At 45.9% G+C, this 18,315-nt stretch overlaps 8 protein-coding genes across 8 annotated transcripts; 3 read left to right on the forward strand and 5 right to left on the reverse strand.

Moving 5' to 3' along the window:
• Positions 1-708: 708 nt before the first annotated feature.
• GLAREA_04260 (Cytochrome P450) lies at positions 709-1,922 on the reverse strand (the record flags this gene model as incomplete). Its single annotated transcript, XM_008086637.1, has 5 exons — positions 709-822; positions 871-1,103; positions 1,151-1,356; positions 1,410-1,549; positions 1,599-1,922. 5 exons carry the CDS (start codon positions 1,920-1,922, stop codon positions 709-711), a joined length of 1,017 nt encoding a protein of 338 aa, XP_008084828.1.
• A 1,479-nt stretch (positions 1,923-3,401) lies between these two features.
• On the reverse strand, positions 3,402-4,499 carry GLAREA_04261 (NAD(P)-binding Rossmann-fold containing protein; the record flags this gene model as incomplete). Its single annotated transcript, XM_008086638.1, has 1 exon — positions 3,402-4,499. The coding sequence occupies one exon, from the start codon at positions 4,497-4,499 to the stop codon at positions 3,402-3,404; it is 1,098 nt and encodes a 365-aa protein (XP_008084829.1).
• A 398-nt stretch (positions 4,500-4,897) lies between these two features.
• Positions 4,898-5,321, reverse strand: GLAREA_04262 (uncharacterized protein; the record flags this gene model as incomplete). Its single annotated transcript, XM_008086639.1, has 2 exons — positions 4,898-5,183; positions 5,236-5,321. 2 exons carry the CDS (start codon positions 5,319-5,321, stop codon positions 4,898-4,900), a joined length of 372 nt encoding a protein of 123 aa, XP_008084830.1.
• A 1,725-nt stretch (positions 5,322-7,046) lies between these two features.
• On the forward strand, positions 7,047-9,780 carry GLAREA_04263 (P-loop containing nucleoside triphosphate hydrolase; the record flags this gene model as incomplete). The annotated part of the gene is made up of 5 exons (XM_008086640.1): positions 7,047-7,164; positions 7,464-8,337; positions 8,396-9,053; positions 9,155-9,330; positions 9,378-9,780. 5 exons carry the CDS (start codon positions 7,047-7,049, stop codon positions 9,778-9,780), a joined length of 2,229 nt encoding a protein of 742 aa, XP_008084831.1.
• Positions 9,781-10,002: 222 nt separating this feature from the next.
• On the forward strand, positions 10,003-11,544 carry GLAREA_04264 (P-loop containing nucleoside triphosphate hydrolase; the record flags this gene model as incomplete). The annotated part of the gene is made up of 1 exon (XM_008086641.1): positions 10,003-11,544. The coding sequence occupies one exon, from the start codon at positions 10,003-10,005 to the stop codon at positions 11,542-11,544; it is 1,542 nt and encodes a 513-aa protein (XP_008084832.1).
• Positions 11,545-11,860: 316 nt separating this feature from the next.
• GLAREA_04265 (RING/U-box) lies at positions 11,861-13,270 on the reverse strand (the record flags this gene model as incomplete). Its single annotated transcript, XM_008086642.1, has 4 exons — positions 11,861-11,993; positions 12,044-12,131; positions 12,207-12,522; positions 12,575-13,270. The coding sequence occupies 4 exons, from the start codon at positions 13,268-13,270 to the stop codon at positions 11,861-11,863; spliced, it is 1,233 nt and encodes a 410-aa protein (XP_008084833.1).
• A 1,368-nt stretch (positions 13,271-14,638) lies between these two features.
• Positions 14,639-16,326, forward strand: GLAREA_04266 (MurD-like peptide ligase, catalytic; the record flags this gene model as incomplete). The annotated part of the gene is made up of 4 exons (XM_008086643.1): positions 14,639-14,755; positions 14,808-14,939; positions 14,987-16,007; positions 16,076-16,326. 4 exons carry the CDS (start codon positions 14,639-14,641, stop codon positions 16,324-16,326), a joined length of 1,521 nt encoding a protein of 506 aa, XP_008084834.1.
• Positions 16,327-16,448: 122 nt separating this feature from the next.
• GLAREA_04267 (MurD-like peptide ligase, catalytic) lies at positions 16,449-18,158 on the reverse strand (the record flags this gene model as incomplete). Its single annotated transcript, XM_008086644.1, has 1 exon — positions 16,449-18,158. The coding sequence occupies one exon, from the start codon at positions 18,156-18,158 to the stop codon at positions 16,449-16,451; it is 1,710 nt and encodes a 569-aa protein (XP_008084835.1).
• Between the last annotated feature and the right edge of the window lie 157 nt (positions 18,159-18,315).

An 18,315-nucleotide genomic window follows, 5' to 3' on the forward strand; every position in this document is an offset into this window, starting at 1 on the left:
AGAGCGTTCCTCACCGGCACTGTTGTGCGAGCCTGTCATTGAAGCCGGTAAGAATCAAAACTGTTACTATCACATTTAATCTTTAATGTGAATTGTATTTTTTTTGAGATCGAACGTCGTTTGCGTGCGCGTGGATACGTTGACTAGACTCGTTGACTTTATTTGTGGGGTGAGACTTTGCTTATTAAGAATCTAAACCCAGCTGTAGAAAGATGTAATCATCTGATTTGAGGAAACCGTCGAGCTCACACGTGACCTAAGTTATCCTTAGAAGACTTGTGCTATGTCTATTCATATTCTGCAATGGTGGCAAATATTGCGTAATGGTTGACTTTATGTATTTGGAAGCAGGCTTTGACGCGAGGAGGTCTCGAGTTGTATTACAGATACAACCTCTCTTAGTGATAGGTAAAATGTCATTTTGAGGTTTAGTTAGGCTATGAAGGACGGATATTGATTTCCACAGTCCTACAATTACTATATATCACGAATAACGGCGCTCTGCATACGTCTATGTGAAGTACCGCTTTTAAATTAGCTTGTATCCCATATAATATGAGGTTATAAATTATCGTCTGATACACATGCATTCCAGCCTGGCCCTGCTTGCTGGCACGTGTCGACCAGAAAGTCAGGCTCTGTTTATTCCAGAGAGATCTCGAAGTGCAATGACCAAACCTACTCACGCCACCCCTCCCATATGGTCCCTCAACTATTTTCGGCGGTTCTTGGAGACACTCGCAAAGATAAGGTTCGAGGTACAGTCTCAACCCCTACTGGCCTGGATCGCTCATCAAGACCAACGTTAAAATTCCTAAAAACCTACTAATCATTAGTAATCCGGCACCCAACACATAGAAAAAAGCCTACTTCAAATATCACTTTATCCAACGCCATACAAGCAATATTCATGCCTAAGCACTTCGTAATCCCGTAATTAAACACCAATTCCAAATTTCGACTCATCTGGGCCAAAACATCGGCGTCACCCTCTAGCCATCTATCAGGTCGGAACTTCTCAACATCGTCACCAAAAGCCCTACTGAGTTGCGCAGCTTTGGAATTGATACCGACGAAGGTTCCACCGGGAATGAAATGGTTTCCTAGCTGGTCACCGCTGGGCGGTGCCATCCGTTCGCGGAGTTGAAACGAAGGTGGGTAGATACGAAGCCCCCTGATATGCAGGCTTGGAGATATGACATCTTATGGATAGTGGATGCTTTAATAGGGTATGAAGAGTCTGAGGCGAGTACTGCATCTATTTCCTTTTGAAGCTTTGGTAATACACCGGGGGTCTGTAGCATTAGGAAAAGGATCGCTTCGAATGCTGTAGTGGTTGTTTCAATACCCGCACTCCTATTTCATGGTCAGTATGTGTTTTTATAAACGTGACAGATGACCAGCCATACATGATTATGAGCAGTTCTTCCATGGCATCTTTTTCTGTGAGGCCTCGTGCGATGAACATGTCGAGCATTTCTACCTTCGGCCCTCGTTTCGCAAATCTTTCTCTCACCACGTTTTGGATAATCGGCGAGGGATTTAGCTTCTAAGTACCAATATAAATGAGGCTAACATATGAACCTTACCGTAAGTACATTACCGAGAGCAGATCCATCACCAGGACTTGGTGCAAGATATCCGCCCAATAGCGGAATATGAGAAAACATAATCAAAAGGTTCTTCAACTCCGGCAGAATAGATAGAGAGGTTTGTACTCTTGTGCCTGCATTAAAAATTGAGATAAAGTTGTGAACATCTTTATCCGCATCCGCACATCCAAATGGCTTCCCAATTGCCAGCTGTGAAAGAACATCAACAGCAAGAAATCTGAAGTTCTTCATGATATCCACTGCAGCTTTTGGTCTACCGCACCACTGAGTTTGAATTTTCTCAACCAGTTTCTGAACGTGCCCATCCATTATCAATTCCAAGTTCTGCGCATTCTTATTCAAAAGCTGTGTTTTGTTTTAATCGGGAGCGGAAATCACGAATGAACCTTGTTAGAGTAGAAACATACCCCAGGACTAAGGATATTTCGCTTCAATTGATGTGCCTTTGGCTCTCTTTCAGATACAATATTCGAAGCGTCGTGCGCAGAAACACAGACAAAAATTGATAACTCACTAGGCTCTTTCGAGAATTTCTTACACACGACATGTCTCCGAATCGGCGGGTTATACGGAGAGCGAGATGTGAAGACCATTGCAAGCCTCTTGAAGTTGTTGAACACGTTGGGCGCTCGAGTACAAGTCGGTCCAAACAAAGCAATGCACGATTTTGTTTACACCGAAAATGCAGCAAAGGCACATGTTCTTGCTGCGGAAGCCCTTTTCGATTCCAAGGCAACAATTTGCGGAGAAGCATGCTTATTACAGATGATACCCCGCTTCCTTTTTATTTTGTCCAAAACGTCGTCGTCTCAGCTGGTGACAAAAGTCTCACCTCCCCCTAGCCAGTCAAACTTATCATGATTCCATTTGGAGTGATGTTGTTCTTTGTTGGAATAGGAGAATGGAGTTTCAAGATTTTTACATTTGGACGAAAAACGCCGAAAATAGGACGACATCATTTTGATTTTATGAGGAAAGGATGTTGGGTATCAATTGAAAAGGCGCAGAAGATTTTGGGGTATGTGCCAATTTGTGGGACGATTGAGGGCGTTTCGAGAAGTGTTCAGTGGTTTCATGAAGATGGAAATGAAGAACTGATCACTGGGGAGGCTGAGAAAGGGAAACAGAAAATGTAGGATGGATATCAATGAGGAATGTGTTTACTTGCTGTGCTTTGTCGTAAAGAAAATTCGCTATGGGGTACGAGGGCGCCTGCCCATGACAAGCCCCTTTTTAGCTCGCTAATCTGATAGATCACCGCTATGATCCCCCAGAATTAATTTTCGACAAAGTAAAACACAAAAGGCAGTGATATCCGCCGGGCGATGGGCTTGCGTAGATGAATGTAGGACTCAGCCGCTCTGACAAATTAATTACTTATCTATACAAGTATGTGCCCCTCAAAAGCATTCATTGTGAGCATGCATTTTATATCGCGGTCCAGTTCAACTTTGGTAATTATACTCGGTATTCACATATAGTGCAGTTTGCATCATTCATCTACATATGCATGTGCGTGCCTCTTAGATGCATTGGATTGAGGAAAAAAACGTTCGTGTTGGTGTTGTATATGCACAGGACGCTTCGCACCATTCACCATTCATCCAAGCGAAGATATTATTGGATTTGTTTATCGCAGATGGGGCCAAAGGAGCAGCCTGATATTACGGAATATCTATAAACATCTGTAAAAGTGTTGGAGTTCCCATCGCCAAGGCGTACCACCGTGTACCACCAACAAGCGGTCTGGATTGTAATCAATCAGAGATTTGCAACCAACAGGTTTAATTAAGAGGTTTTCTTCGCCTGGAATTGAGCCATGTGCCAAGCAATTCCCCGTCGTATCCCTTCCTTCATTTCCACGCGAGGGCGGTAGCCGAGTCGTTGTTTTGCTTTGGTAACATCGAATGTTCTGATTTCTGCCGTGTACTTGAGCATTTCAGTGGTGATGCTTGGTTTTTCTCTAAAGGTGCCGACCCAAATAGCCCACTCCATGATCTTCACAAAGAAGCAAACGACGCTCAGCGGGATGGTCCAAATTTGGGAGTCGGGGATTGGCTTTCCGATTTCGGCTGCAACAAACCGAGAAAATTCCCAGAATGGCCATGGGTCATCGTTGGTCATGAAGAAAGCCTCACCGTCGACTCTGAGTTCTTGTGGGATGGGTTCCTTTGCTCGCGAAGCCTCCAAGAGCTTCTTTGCAGCGAGGACATGTCCCTCGGCTGCGTTTCCGGCATAGATAAAGTCGTAGAGATTTTTGCCAGTGCCAACGTGATATTTCGCTCTGCCGTCTTGTGCCATTTCAATCATATGCTTCGTGAGAACTCTGTCGCCCTCTCCAAAAAGGGTGCAAAGTCGTATTGCAGTCGTGAGGAGGCAGTTCTTGCCATTTGCTGCGAGAACAAGTTCCTCTCCAATCTTCTTCGTCCTAGAATAGACGGCTCCATCAACTGGATTCTCAGGAAGAGGCCAGGTTTCGTTTGCCATAAGAATATCATCGTAAGAATGTTGAACAACTTCAGAGCTAGAGGTGTACACATGAATTCTAATTCCCAACTCCATAGCACAGTCGAGAACAATTTGAGTACCGGTGATATTCACCTCTTCGAGCAGTCGAGGAACAGGTACTAATGGGTCTGGAGAGGCTGTGTTGATGATGACCTCAGTATTCGTTCTTCTAAGGGCATCCAGGACGTCTTTTTTTGAGGTAATACTGCCGGTGATGTATTCAACCTTAGAATTTTCGTAGCGGTTATTTTTTGTCGAGACGTCAAAGACTGTAATATACGTCGCGTCGCCAGATTCGAGCAGGTATTTGACGATGTGGTGACCGAGCAACCCACAACCGCCAATGATGAATACCGAGCCAAGATTACTATCTGTCATGATGAATGTGATGTTTTGCTTTTGGGTGATGAAAATATACTCTGTAGGTCTTCTGAGGGGTTGTATCAGAAAGCAGAGGTTTGGTGATGGAAGTAATTTATTGTACAGTAGGAAGCAGGTGAACCCTTGAACATTGACGCTGATAGGGCGGCCAGATTCCAGTCACGTGCATTGACCAACCCCCCTATTCATTGTCGTTTCGTCGGATTCCATCTAAGTACTTGACTAAGCAAAATACGTCGAAGCATCCAATTAAATTTAGATCATCATGGATGTGCAATTTTCAAGTCAATACATTAAAATTTGTTACATTATCATTGTCCTCCTAGTATGAATGTCTGAGGACTTTGGCTTAGAACTTATGTATATATCTGTCTATGACCATTTTCATCTTGCCTTCAAACAGTAGACTTGTTCGCAGCCAGTCCGCGGGTACTGCCTTCATCGAGTTCCATACTATCAGGGTTGTAACCTCCGTTCCCAGCATGCACTTCTCCAGACTGGTTCCTACTGGATCCTTCTTTATCAGTATGTCCGGTCCGAGATCTTGTCTGGAGCCAAAGTCTGCTGCTTCCATCGTTTCTTTGTAGCAACGATGTAAGGGACATAGAAGGTGCAGCTTTCCACACAGAGGGTAAAAATATGGCACAATTGCAACAAAGGGCGATGTTGACTTCTAAAATTCTGGCGGGTTGTCAGCCGCTAGCAAGAGGATTCTATGGGAGTATTCACTTACGCAAAAGGTCCCACCCATAGCGCATATGGCAAGGTATCTGGATCGTTGAAGTGGTTGCAAATCCAGATAAGTCTGACGACAGCCATGGCGCAAGCTCTGCACTGAGTGCGAATAATTTCCCCGAAAGCCAAGATATCCATGCTCGTAGAGAGATGCTATTGGAGGTTTATACTTACATGAACCCAGCAGCAAATAGAAGTCCCAATGCCCACTTCATTGCCACATTGATCTACAAGCTACGGAGCCTCAATAAGGGAATGCAGTATATAGAAGTCATTAAAGATACACAACGAGTCGAAGATGGCAGTATTAGTGCTTATCGCCTTTTTTCTGCACACTTTGATCGTCAAAGCCAACAATGGATCAGTGCATTTTACGTTGGGATTAATGATAACGCCGAGGTTTGGAATGGTTAAAATGTACTCATGGCTATTTAAACATAAATCAAGTACCTTGAGGTCTTGGAAACCTTGAACAAACGGTGGTTAAGTAACAAAATCGACAGGCAGACAAGGTACATGACTACTATCACAACTTCATTCATGACTAGCAACATCTGGAGAACCTTAGCTCTTGGGGCATTTCTTTTTTTTATACCTTGTATGGACCTACCACTAATCTTTGGTGAGTACAAGATGATTCCCTAATATCCACATGTGTTTTCCGATGCCATTGTCAAGATCTGGCTGTTGTCAGACGTGGTCGGAAACGAAGAGATGGGAGAGCCATACTATTGATCATCCACGTTGTATGGCAAATTGTTCCCAGCTGTAACAGAAGTTAACTGTGATTACTGTAATGATTTGATATATTCAGAAACCTCACAGCTGCAAGCAAACAGACTCCATCATCCCACCAAATGTTCTGCCGTGAGACCCATTTTCGTGAGAATAACCGCAAAAACAACAGCGACGAAAGTGAAGGCCGTGGAGATGAATCCTAAGACGATGAGAACAATACCATCGGTCTAAGGATTATCAAAATCTGACTGTACCCCGTTTGGAGGTGTCAATGCTGGATAATTGGCTAGTGCAGCCCTCATGTTAACCTGAAATCAGTTGTAATCCTCTTTCGGCTTGGTTTCATGTATTCCTGTATATATTCCTCGTACGAGCTCTGCTCACTTACTCTCCTTTGGACATCTCAATATATTACTTTCTCCCTCTATTGCTCACTCTACTACTTCCCTTCCCACGAAGGTTTATACCTCACGTTTGGATCATCAAGAGACATGTTTAACGAGACGTAGACAAGCAGGTTGGTATAAACAAAGAGACAACAGAGAATGAAATGATTATCAGAAAGAGCTCAAACCTGAACTCGATCTTGATCTAATACACATAATCTTTTGGGAGGATCAGTTTTGCTCCAGTGAGGCCCAGCGAGGCGTGCTTACATTGAGAGTCTAGCCTTTAGGCCCACCTTCCCATCGACTAATGTAACCACACCCAATCTTTTTACTATTGGTCTTACAACAGATATGCGAGGCTATCGTGCGAGTCGCACAAAATATAAAACTCGGTTCACCAGATGTTGGAACAACACTAACCAGGTATCAATATGCGAAGATAATTCTAAGCGAATTGCACAGCGGGTGGTATTTCGGCGGCAGGGCCTGTGAATCAGGTACTCGGGTGGCACCATTTTATTATCTATAGGGCAGGTTGTGCCGCTAGCAACACTGCCTTCCATTAATCCAGAATGCCCTCTTGTCCTCAATATCCACGAAGACAAAAGAAAAAGCACTTCGGCGCTTCATCGCACTGCACATACGGGCCAGTTTGGGTGTTGTTATTGAGTATTGGTCCACGATGGACGATCCTATGGCAATTCCACCAAATTCGGAGGATGGGTTGAACATGCCAACAGACAACAGCTCAACCACAAATCCGCTTCTTACCCTCATTCACGACTTGAAAGAAAACAATGGTTCACCCGAGAGATACCCCCGAATTGGAATCTCGATTTAAGATCTCCATGTCTATGGACGTGTACCAACCAGTGATTATTTGCATACTGTTGCTACCGCGCCGCTTCAAGGATTTGAATTCGTGAGAAGCGTTCTTCGTCCAGACAACGAGAGATGAATCGATATTTTAACACATATCGATGGCTTGGTTAAGAGCGGTGAAATGCTGGCGGTCTTGGGTAAGTCTGTTGGATCTAGTCATTGTCCAGTTCATGGGCATGTGGTAGCTTCGAACACAAAGCTAATCATTGATCAATAGGTCGACCTGGCAGTGTATGTACTATCCTCCTGAAGGTCCTTGCAGGCAATACTGATGGTTTATTTGTCGATGATGGGTCATCAATCAACTACCAAGGTGCTACACCCAAAGAAATACATGGAGAGTTTCGATCAGAATGCACCTACACAGCCGAACTAGATACGCACTTTCCAGAACTCACTGTTGGTGAGACACTTGATTTTGCAATAGCTACCCGATCATCGCAATCCCAGTATGTCAAAAATGTCAAAGATGTCTTGGTGGATATCTTCAACCTCTCGGGTGCAGTGACGACGCAGGTCGGAAACGGATTCATCCGGGGGATCAGTGGTGGAGAGAAGAAACGTCTCAGTATTGCAGAAGCTATGGTGGGGTTCTCTTCAATTCAATGTTGCGATAATAGTACTCGAGGCATGGATAGCTCTACAGCGCTTAGGATTATCCATCATTTTAGGGATCTTGCAACGCACCGCGAAGCCACCATCATCGTCAGTCTCTATCAGGCCTCGCAGAGAGCACTAGATGCATTTGACAAAGTTACGGTACTTTATCGAGGGCAGCAGATATTCTTTGGTACATGGGCAGATGGATTGAAGTATTTCCACTCTCTAGGCTTTCAGATTCCTCCCCAAATGACGACCGGAGACTTCTTTACGGCTTTGACAAACCCGGCAGAGGCACGACTATTGGTGCGGGAAGGAATGGGGTCACAAGTACCTGGCACAGCAGAGGGATTCCACAAAATATGGAGAGAGAGCAAAGAGCGGAAACTTCTACTCAATGGAATTAAGATGTTTAACCAAGAATGCTTACCAAGAGCTGAAATGGTCGATCAATTACGAAAGCTACGTACCGCTGAGCGAGGATGGTCTATGTAAGTGAACACCCGAATTGCGTCAAGTAACTTGCTCATTCCATGATTAAGTCGCCAGCACTCTCCATACAACGTCACAATCTTCCGACAAATCCAATTGTGCATCCGTCGAGGTCTTTCAGCGGAACAAGAACAACATTGCACTTCCAATATCCACGGTGATCGGAAATACAATCATTGGAGTGATTGTGGGAAGTGTATTCTACAATCTCAGCCAAGCAAGCGACAGCTTGAACCGGCGTACCATCTTACTCTTCTTTGTCGTTCTTCTGAACTCGTTCATGACAGGATTCGAGGTACTTGCTGTTTGGGCCCAACGACCTATAGTAGAGAAGCATTCAAAATATGCTTTTTACCACCCTTTCACCGAGGCCATCTCCGCCATGCTGGTTGATTTGCCAGCCAAGATTTTCACATGTTTGTTCTTCAATATTGTCATATATTTTATGACGAATCTTCGACGCACGGCGGCTGCTTTTTTCACATATTTGCTGTTCTCCTCTACCGTACTAATGACGATGTCAATGTTCTATAGATCCATCGACTCTTTATCGCGTACCCTTCAAGGCTCCATGGTCCCTATTAATACTGCAATTGTTTTCTTTATAATCTACACCGGGTTTGTTATTCCGGAAAGATATATGCATCCTTGGTTTTCTTGGATCCGGTTTCTCAACCCTGTGGCATTTGCTTTTGAGAGTGTACTAATCAATGAGGTAAGGGTGCTGTTTAGTTCACGTTTTTCAATGTATCAATTTTCTATCCCATAGATAGGCTCTATTCCTTGTATGAAGTTTTGCTAATGTGCTGATTCTAGTTTGCCAATCGAAGATTCGAGTGTAATCAATTCGTCCCCTCAGGTCCAGCATACGACGCAATTTCTACCTCTGACAGGATATGCTCTAGTGTTGGTGCTTTGCCGGGACAAACCTTTGTCGATGGAACAACTTACTTGAAAACTGTCTTCAATTACTCCCCCGATCATCTTTGGAGGTATGCAGTATCGTTTTGATGCGTCTGAAAATTGCTGATACCTACAGAAACTATTGGATCCTCCTGATCATGATGCTTGGTCTTTGCGCTACTCATATTTTATCATCCGAGTACATTCTTGCCAAGAAGTCAAAAGGCGAAGTTCTGCTCTTCCTGTGCAACAAAGCTCTTATATGCAATCCCAAAATGGACGAGGAAGCGAAAGCTGGTCAAAGTCCTGGTATCAAAAATCTAATAGACGAGAAGAACAAGCAGCCTGAAGCACCCAAGGGCCTAAACGACCATTCCTCGACGTTCTGCTGGGACAATCTTTGCTATGACATCAAAGCGGAAGGAAAGCCCAAGCGACCTCTCAACGAAGTTAATGGCTGGGTTAAGAAAGGTACACTAACTGCGTTAATGGGAGCCACCGGGGCTGGCAAGACAACCATGCTTGATGTGCTTTCCTAAAGAACATCTTCTGGCATGGTATCGGGCAAGATTTGCGTGAATGGCCAACAACGAGGTCCTGATTTCCAACGCAAAACCGGATACGCGCAACAACAAGACGTGTTTCTTTCTACCTCTACAGTCAGGGAGTCTCTATAATTCGCTGCATTGTTGCGTCAACCGAAACACATACCACGAGCTGAGAAATTAGCTTACGTGGACGAAGTAATCGATGTCCTTGAAATGAGAGGATTCGAAAATGCGATTGTCGGTGTTCCTGGAGAGGGATTAAATGTTGAGCAACGAAAACGACTTACGATTGGGATTGAAATGGCAGCGAAGCCCGAATTGCTACTTTTCCTCGATGAGCCTACTTCTGGGTTGGATAGTCAGACCGCATGGACAATATGCACATTGCTGCGAAAGCTTGCCGATCACGGCCAAACAATCTTGTGCACAATCCATCAACCCTCATCTCTTCTGCTGCAGAATTTTGATAAGATCTTACTCATCGAAAGGGGAGGCCAAACTGTATACTTTGGGGATCTCGGTAGCCAATGTCGTACCATGGTATCATATCTCGAAAGCAAAGGCGCCAGGCCGCTAAATGCTGGAGAGAGTGCGGCTGAATGGATGATGGAAGTCATAGGAAACGACTCATCCTCTGTTAACTGGTTTGAAGAGTGGCAGCAGTCATCAGAAAAGAAAGTGCTGAAACAGGAGATTGCCAAAATAAGCTCAGTTCCAAAAGGAGCCCAAATCTCGACGAATGTCTACGAAAATCAGTACGAAGAATTCGCTGTGCCGTTAACCACTCAAATATGGCTTCTGCTTGTCCGCACATTTGTCGAATACTGGCGCATTCCCGCCTTTCTCTGGGCCAAATTCCTCTTCAGCTGCGGTGCTGCGATTGCGATATCATTTTCTTGTTGGAAATCTCCAACCTCCCTTCAAGGAATTCACAGCCAGCTTTTTGCCATCTTCACTTTCTATACAATCCTCAGTAATCTTATGCAACAAATCGTGGCCCAATTTCTCGAACGTCGAGCACTATTCGAGGCACGGGAGGGCCCTTCCAAAACATTCTCTTGGATGGCATTTCTGATATCTGCTGCCATCACCGAGGCTGTATGCCAGTTGATCCTAGCCGTGTTTACATTCGTACTTTTCTACTATCCGATAGGCATGTATTTACAAATCGACAAGTCTGAAAGTTCTGAGCGGGCAGGGCTCATGTTTCTATTCTTCCTCGCCTTTCTACTTTTCACTTCGACCTTTTCGCATCTTCTCACGGTAGGAATGGAACACCGTGAGACCATTGTGAATATTGGATCTCTTCTATTCTACCTTATCCTCATCTTCTGTGGAGTTCTCGTCCCTTACGACAGCCTCCCGAAGTTTTGGATCTTCATGTATTGGATCTCACCTTTTACTTATCTCGTTCGGGGCATGTTCTCTGCTGGTGTCGCAAAAAAGGCTGTTGTTTGTAGTACCGTTGAACTTTTGAAGGTTCCGATCCAAGGGAATAGCACTTGTCAGGAATATTTGAGGGCGTTTGTGGGATCTGCTGGGGGAAAGATTGTTGATGGGGGAGACGTGGGTGGTTGTCAGTATTGTCCATTCGAGGGAACAGATGATCTTCTGGGAATGTTTAATATCAGCTACTCGGAGCGGTGGATTAATCTTGGGGTGTTAATCTTGTTCGTGGGGTTTAATGTGGTGGCCACATTTGGGGTTTATTGGTTGACAAGGGTGCCGAAGAGGCAAAGGATGGTGGAGACTTAATCTTTGGTCTTTGATTCCTAGTATAGCATTACAATTTCTGGTGTATTATTAGTGTTGTCTATTACGCAAGTGTCTAAGAATTTAAGTCAAAAAGACCCCAGTAGCTGTGCAGGGTTGGATATCACATACATTATTCATACGTCGAACAGTGTCTTTATTATCCTATTTTGGATGGCATTCATTGACTGATGAGCTCTCTACCATTACGATACGCAGTTGACTGCCCAATCTGTAGTTTTTTCTAAGTTCTATTTCTTGTCTTAGTGCAACGCTTGCACCACAATACATAACAATCAGGGCACTCTAATATAAATGTTCAAACAGGCGAGGAACAGTTCTCACACAGTGTTCCCTCAGTTTCCTCAATTGGTTGGTAGATCCAACGATTTCCATGTCCACAAGGTTGCGATCGAAGTTCTGCTTTGATAGCGTTGACCTGTTCCTCGCGACTGACGCCCACCTCAGGACCTCGACTATCAGCAATGTCGCTGGCTCTTACAAGGAGAATTTCTTCAGTCCAATGACCGCAGCTGCAAACTTTTCAAGGCCTTGAACAAGAATAGCACCATTCAGAGCCGCATGGACAGCTATAACTGTCAGTGTTTAATCACATGTGACACAACAATGTAACAGTAACAATGCTACATACCTAACATGATTACAACCAAACGCCATTTGAATCATTGTTTTGCATGATGGACATTGTCTCCAGTTGTTAGCGATTGCTAAGTCCATAATCTGCTTCGTTGATCCATCTTCTGGGCATAATCCATCGTGCTTAGGAATTTTGCAAATGATACAAGTCTCCTGGTTACAATTTGGGCATGTAGCAACATCTCTACCGATATCAATATACTCTTGTTTGATAAAGATTGAGCACGAGAACTTAGAGCAGTATGTTTTGTCTTCAGTGTCATACTCAATCTTCTTGTCGTGAAATTCTTGAATGAGTTGAGGCGTCAGTAAACCTGCGACATTCTGTGGAAGTATCTCTTTCTTGCAGCAGTTTGGTGGAAACATCGAAAGATACCGGAGCATGAGTGAATAGTTTCTGTAAACAGCCTCGGCAGTAGTGATGTTCGCAAGCTAGTTGGATGATGTCGTGAGTTGGAATCTCATCATAGCACACGACACATTTTGTTGCAGTTTCTCGAGATTCGTAAATTAACTCGCCGGTAGCGGTCAATTCGTGCGATCCCTCAATGGCATTTTCGTTTTGTATATCTGGGGCACTTAGTTCAGTCGCGTTAGACGGATTGGAGCTAATCGTAGTCTCAGATTGGCAACCGGTAGAACTTCCTGAACTTGAGGATTCCCCTATTGATGTTGCCGCTGCGTAATCTGCCAGCTTCTTAGATGAATTGCTGATCGAAAAGAATCTTCTGCCAAAACCTTCCATTCCACCCCAGGGTGGTAGAGGTGACTTCTCCGCCGGCGCCCGAACGAGACATCGTTGAGCTTGTTCTAGAGCTTCCTCAGTATTCTCGCCCAATGGATCGAGCTCTTGCGCAACTCGACGGTCACTGGCGATCTGCTGACTCGTCATCAATTCTTCTCGGTATGCCAACACTGCAATTTCAGAATCGGGTGCTGCAGTACCCTCGCGCTGTTTGCCTTTTGTTTTCGCCAGAATTGCAGCGACGTCGTCGAGTTGAAGCTTAAGGACGAGCTCAGTACTGTCAACATCCATGTCTGCTTGACTTGGTGTGCTTCGTTGTATCTCCATGATGCGTAAATCCTCTGAATGATATTGTTAGAGTAGAAGCGTTTGAACGATTGATAACGATTGGGATCTGTTCGATGTAAGTAGCAATTCTATCTCAGGCTCATTGTCATTTACCTGTTTTCGAAAGATCGGAAAATATTGAGGTGTGACAAAAATGAAAACAATGAAAGTATGCCAAGAATCGAAACAAGAGAGTTGTGCGCAATGTGCAAGTGGTGAATTGAGAAACCCGGATCCCCCACCACGGGCCAAAATGAACGCTAGCAGACAAATATATTATCTCTGCATTATGAAGGTGGCGTTGTCTAGATGTGTTGATAGATAAAGAAGGGTAAAGCAAATAAACGACGGGAGGTTATGTCGACAAAACCCGGAAGCCTTATTAGGAAATTAGTAATCTCGACCTAGACTTCACCTTTGGTCTTTTTAGTACTCAGAAATGGCTCTGAAATCTATAGCATGAGAGAAGCTACTGATAACTCATTTACCTCCGAATAAGGGTCCCAAGACACAATTACCTACCCAGCACCCTCGAAAACACCTCCCCATTGGCTTTTTTTTAGAGACACTCTTCCACAACCTTCATCTTAGTTCGGCTCCCGCTCTTCAACACCAACCACCTATAGCTAAACCTACTTTCATATACATCTGTTTATACACTCTTACGCTGCTCAGGGCAAGCGATAATTATAGATAACCAGCACAAGAATTTAGCGGATTATGAAACTCGACTAATTGCAAAATTTCGTTAAAAGTACTATAATTTTAGTTCGAAAATACTTTACGAGATAGACTTCGTTGTAATAGCAGTTATTATTCTCGTTTAATATACGCGACCAGAATTTGTTGTCCTGGAGCCTTAAGGTACCTGTTTTCCTACTTCTAAATTCAACATCTTCTTAATTAGCATTGGATTTCACCAAATTGCTTAGGGTTTCATCCAATACGAAGAACTTCTAGCAACCCATTCCTCTACGTAGAGATCGAAAAGGTAAAATTGCAAGTCGCCGATGAGGTCGGGTTCCGTATTGGCAAACCTCTCAAAATGCCACGACTGGCCGCCACTGGGTAAGGTACAACAATATAAGTGCCTACGAATCTTAGCTTTGACCGCTATGACAACTAATGATACTCGGCGAGATTCAATTCAAAGTATTAACAAAAAGAATTGGGGAAAATGTGCCATTTGGATTGTGGTTTGAAAAGACTATATTTTGCGCCAGTACGGAACGGAACTATGTTAATCCGGGATCATTACTCCACTTTAACTCAACTTTACAAGATAATCTGAGTTCGGATGCTCGTAAATATAACCCAAAATCTTCCTCAATGAGGCTCGAATCATAAACGCCAGTTGGAATGAAGTCTATGTTCTCACAATTACCTGTGAGAATTCTACGTCATGAAAGACCAAGCTGGAAAATTCCTGTCACGTTCGTACTCGCAAAACGTTGGAAATCAGTCATTACAACCCGAACCTACGATGTAACACCCCTGCCCTTCAAAAAACATAAAACCCTACTAATTATGACAATAGGGCGCCATCACCCTCCTAAACACCCTCCAAACCCCTCACTCCATCCTCCAAGCCCGTCGCGAAGCAGGTATCCGCATCGACTCCAGCGACAACGACAAACTGCGAGTCTGCCTCCAGAAGATAGGTTATACCGTATCCCTCCCCCTTCCCAACATGTACATCTCACTAACACGCCCCAGCAATCCGACCTCCAAAAACTAAACATAATCCACATATCCGGCACAAAAGGCAAAGGCACAACCTCCTCCTACGTCTCCTCCCTCCTAACCCACCACTCCCCCCCCCTAAAAATCGGCCTCTTCACCTCCCCCCACCTCCTCTCAGTCCGCGAACGCATTCGCCTCAACGGCCTCCCCCTCCCGGCCCCCCTCTTCACAACCTATTTCTTCCACATCTGGGACACTCTCCCCTCTCACCTTCGCCCTGGTTATTTCCGCTTCCTCACTCTACTATCCTACCACGTATTCCTCTCCGAGAACGTAGACGCCGCGGTGTACGAGGTAGGTATGGGCGGGGAGTACGATGGGACGAATATCGTCGAACGGCCTGCTGTAAGCGGTGTTAGTAGTTTGGGTATCGATCACGTGTTTACGCTTGGAAACACCATTGAGGAGATTGCGTGGCATAAGGGCGGGATTTTCAAGGCTGGTGTGCCTGCATTTAGCGTTCCTCAACCCGCAGGAGCGATGCGAGTGCTCGAGGAACGAGCTGCTGAGAGAAAGGTCGCGAGTTTCGAGGTTGTGGACGTGGATAGACGATTAGATTCCGTGAAAGTAACCCCCGACGCTCCATTCCAGCGACAAAACGCATCCTTAGCCCTCGCACTCACCGACACCGTTCTCCTCATCCTCGATCCCTCCTATACGCCTTCAAAAACCATGCTCACCCCCTCTCTGCGCGCCGGAATCGAGAACATGGTGTTCCGCGGGCGGTTCGAGAGGATTGAGCGGGCGGGCGTGACGTGGTATCTGGATGGGGCGCATACGAAGGAGAGTATTTGTGTTGCTGTGGGGTGGTTTGGTGGTGCAGTGAGGAATAGTAAAGCTACACGGATTTTGGTGTTTAACCAACAAGGTGATCGTGAAGCCGTTGAACTTCTCGAAGCCCTCTATACCAACACCCAAAATGAACGCAACCTAGAATTCGACCATGTAATTTTCTGCCCAACGAAAACTAGATCTGTGCAGTCCGCTAAAAAAGGTATGTTCCCCCTCAAACACTCCCTCTCCTCCAAATTCCACCTCTCTCTCCATACTCACATCCTCCAGATTTCATCAACAACGCACACGACGCCACAGCCATCACGGCACTAACACTGCAAAAACAATTCGTCTCAAAATGGCGAGAAATGGCCGGTGAGAAGCCAGTGATCAAGGTTCTGGCGAATGTGGATGAGGCATTTGAGTATATCGATACGCTGGCAGGGACTAGCGAGGGGGAGGTGCAAGTTTTTGTTACGGGGAGTATACATTTAGTGGGCACGGCTTTGAGTGTGCTTGAGGGTGTGGATGCATTATAACCCACAAACAAGCAAATCAAATAAACCATTTAAATATTTTACAGCATCCTCTGGGTATCTAGAATAAAAACATATAACAATCAACCAAAACACACCACCAACGCCCTATTAAGCTTCATTCGTCACTTCCCCGAACGCAACCTATGTTTCTCAGGCACATTCTCAATCCACGCACCCACCAAATGCAAACTCCCCGTAACAAGCACCAACGCCCTCTGCTTCGTGCGATCCGACACGCGGACCGCAGCATGAACCGCCTCACCCACACTACTATAAACCGCCGCGACGGCATTCCGATCCATATTCATATACGTCCTCAACAACTTCTGCTGTTTACTTAGATCCCTCTCCTCCTCGCCCTTCGCCACAGGAAATGCCTCATTCGGACAAAACGCCGCGAACTTGAACATGCGGGAGTAATGCACGGCGCCCTCTTCGAGATCCGTGAGGGCCTCGATGAGGGTGCAGAGGAGGGCATTGCCGTCGCGCTCGTCCTGGTTGAAGATGAGCATGGTTGCCGTGTCGGTTTCGGCGTAGGCGGCGTCCATCTTGCCGCGGAACCATTTGGCGACGGCGCGCATGCCTTCGTCGGTGTGCGCGCCGTCTAGACACCATTCTAGGTTGCCGTTTTTGTAGATTTCGCAGCGGCCGGGCCAGCTTACTGTTTCGAGGCCGCGGACGAAACGGTCGGGGAGGGGGTCACCGTCGGCTATTTCGTCGGGTGTGGGTAGAGATTCTGCGTCGACGCCGATGTCTCGGAGAAATGCAGCAGCTGCTACGACGGCGAGACTTGCGTTGTCTTTCTGAAAGTCACCTAACAGACCCAACGTGATAGTATCTGTTTCCAGCACAGGCAATCGATGCGTAACAGCAAAATCCGCACCCATGACAGCTGCCCTTCTCAACACAACCTCAAGCGCACCCTGAACCTGAGGAGCCGTAAACGCAGGAGGTTCAGCCCTTATAATCCCCGCCTTATGCCACGCAATATCCTCAATCGTATCCCCCAACATGCCCACATGATCCAATTCCAACTTCGTAATCACACTGACCGCAACCGCCTCGGTCGGCAAGATATTCGTACTATCATATTCCCCCCCAATCCCACACTCAACAACCGCCGTCTTAACCCCCTCCTCCATAAAAATCTGAAACGCCAGAATGGTCAGAAACCGAAAATACCCAGGCCGCACCTCCTCTACATCACCCAGCGGTTCCACGCCCTCAAAATCGCGATTCCCAGCCACCCTCCCAAACCGCTCCCACAACGCCGAGAAATGCTTCAAGAACAGCACTTTCGAGATAGGCGCCCCATTAATGCGTATCCGTTCCCTCACATCCACAAGATGCGGGGAGGTATACGTCCCAATCTTCTCCAGCTGTCCTTGGATCCGCTCGCTCGCCACGGCATCCACATCCTCGTAGTCCTGGTGATGGACCAGCAGATTCTCAATCATGGCGCACACGCTGCCCTTACCACTCGAGCCGGCCACGTGCACGCACTTGATGCCGCTGCGCGCGAGATCTGCTGGTTCGTAGCCGGCTTTGCGGAACCATTCGAGCATTTCGGGGATGGCATCTTTGTTCTTGTCGGTCGTGGCGTCTAGGGAGGTGCGGATGGCGCGGTTGGTTTGGAGGGTGGAGAGCAGTTTGAGGGAGTCGTCGTAGCTGAAGGGTGCTCGCATGTATTGGACTTTTCGTGGGTGGTGCGAGGAGGTGGATTTGTGACGGGTTTGAATGGGTGATTTGGATGGGAAGTGGCTGGACGAGGGGAGGAGGAAAAGAGCGACGGCGCAACGAATTGTTGGCGGCAGCGAGAAGATTGAGGTCATAAGTGCATCTGGTGTAAGATTTCAACTTCTCAGTGAGCGACAAGTGTAATTGTCTGTTGTTTAGAGGGGCAATGGGCGGTCAATGTCATTGTCGAAGAGCAGGTGGAGGTACGATTGAAGCACGGTTTATCAACATCCCACCTCGGACATAAATCAT

Source organism: Glarea lozoyensis (assembly GCF_000409485.1).
Source record: "Glarea lozoyensis ATCC 20868 chromosome Unknown GLAREA5, whole genome shotgun sequence".
NCBI classification, from domain to species: domain Eukaryota; kingdom Fungi; phylum Ascomycota; class Leotiomycetes; order Helotiales; family Helotiaceae; genus Glarea; species Glarea lozoyensis.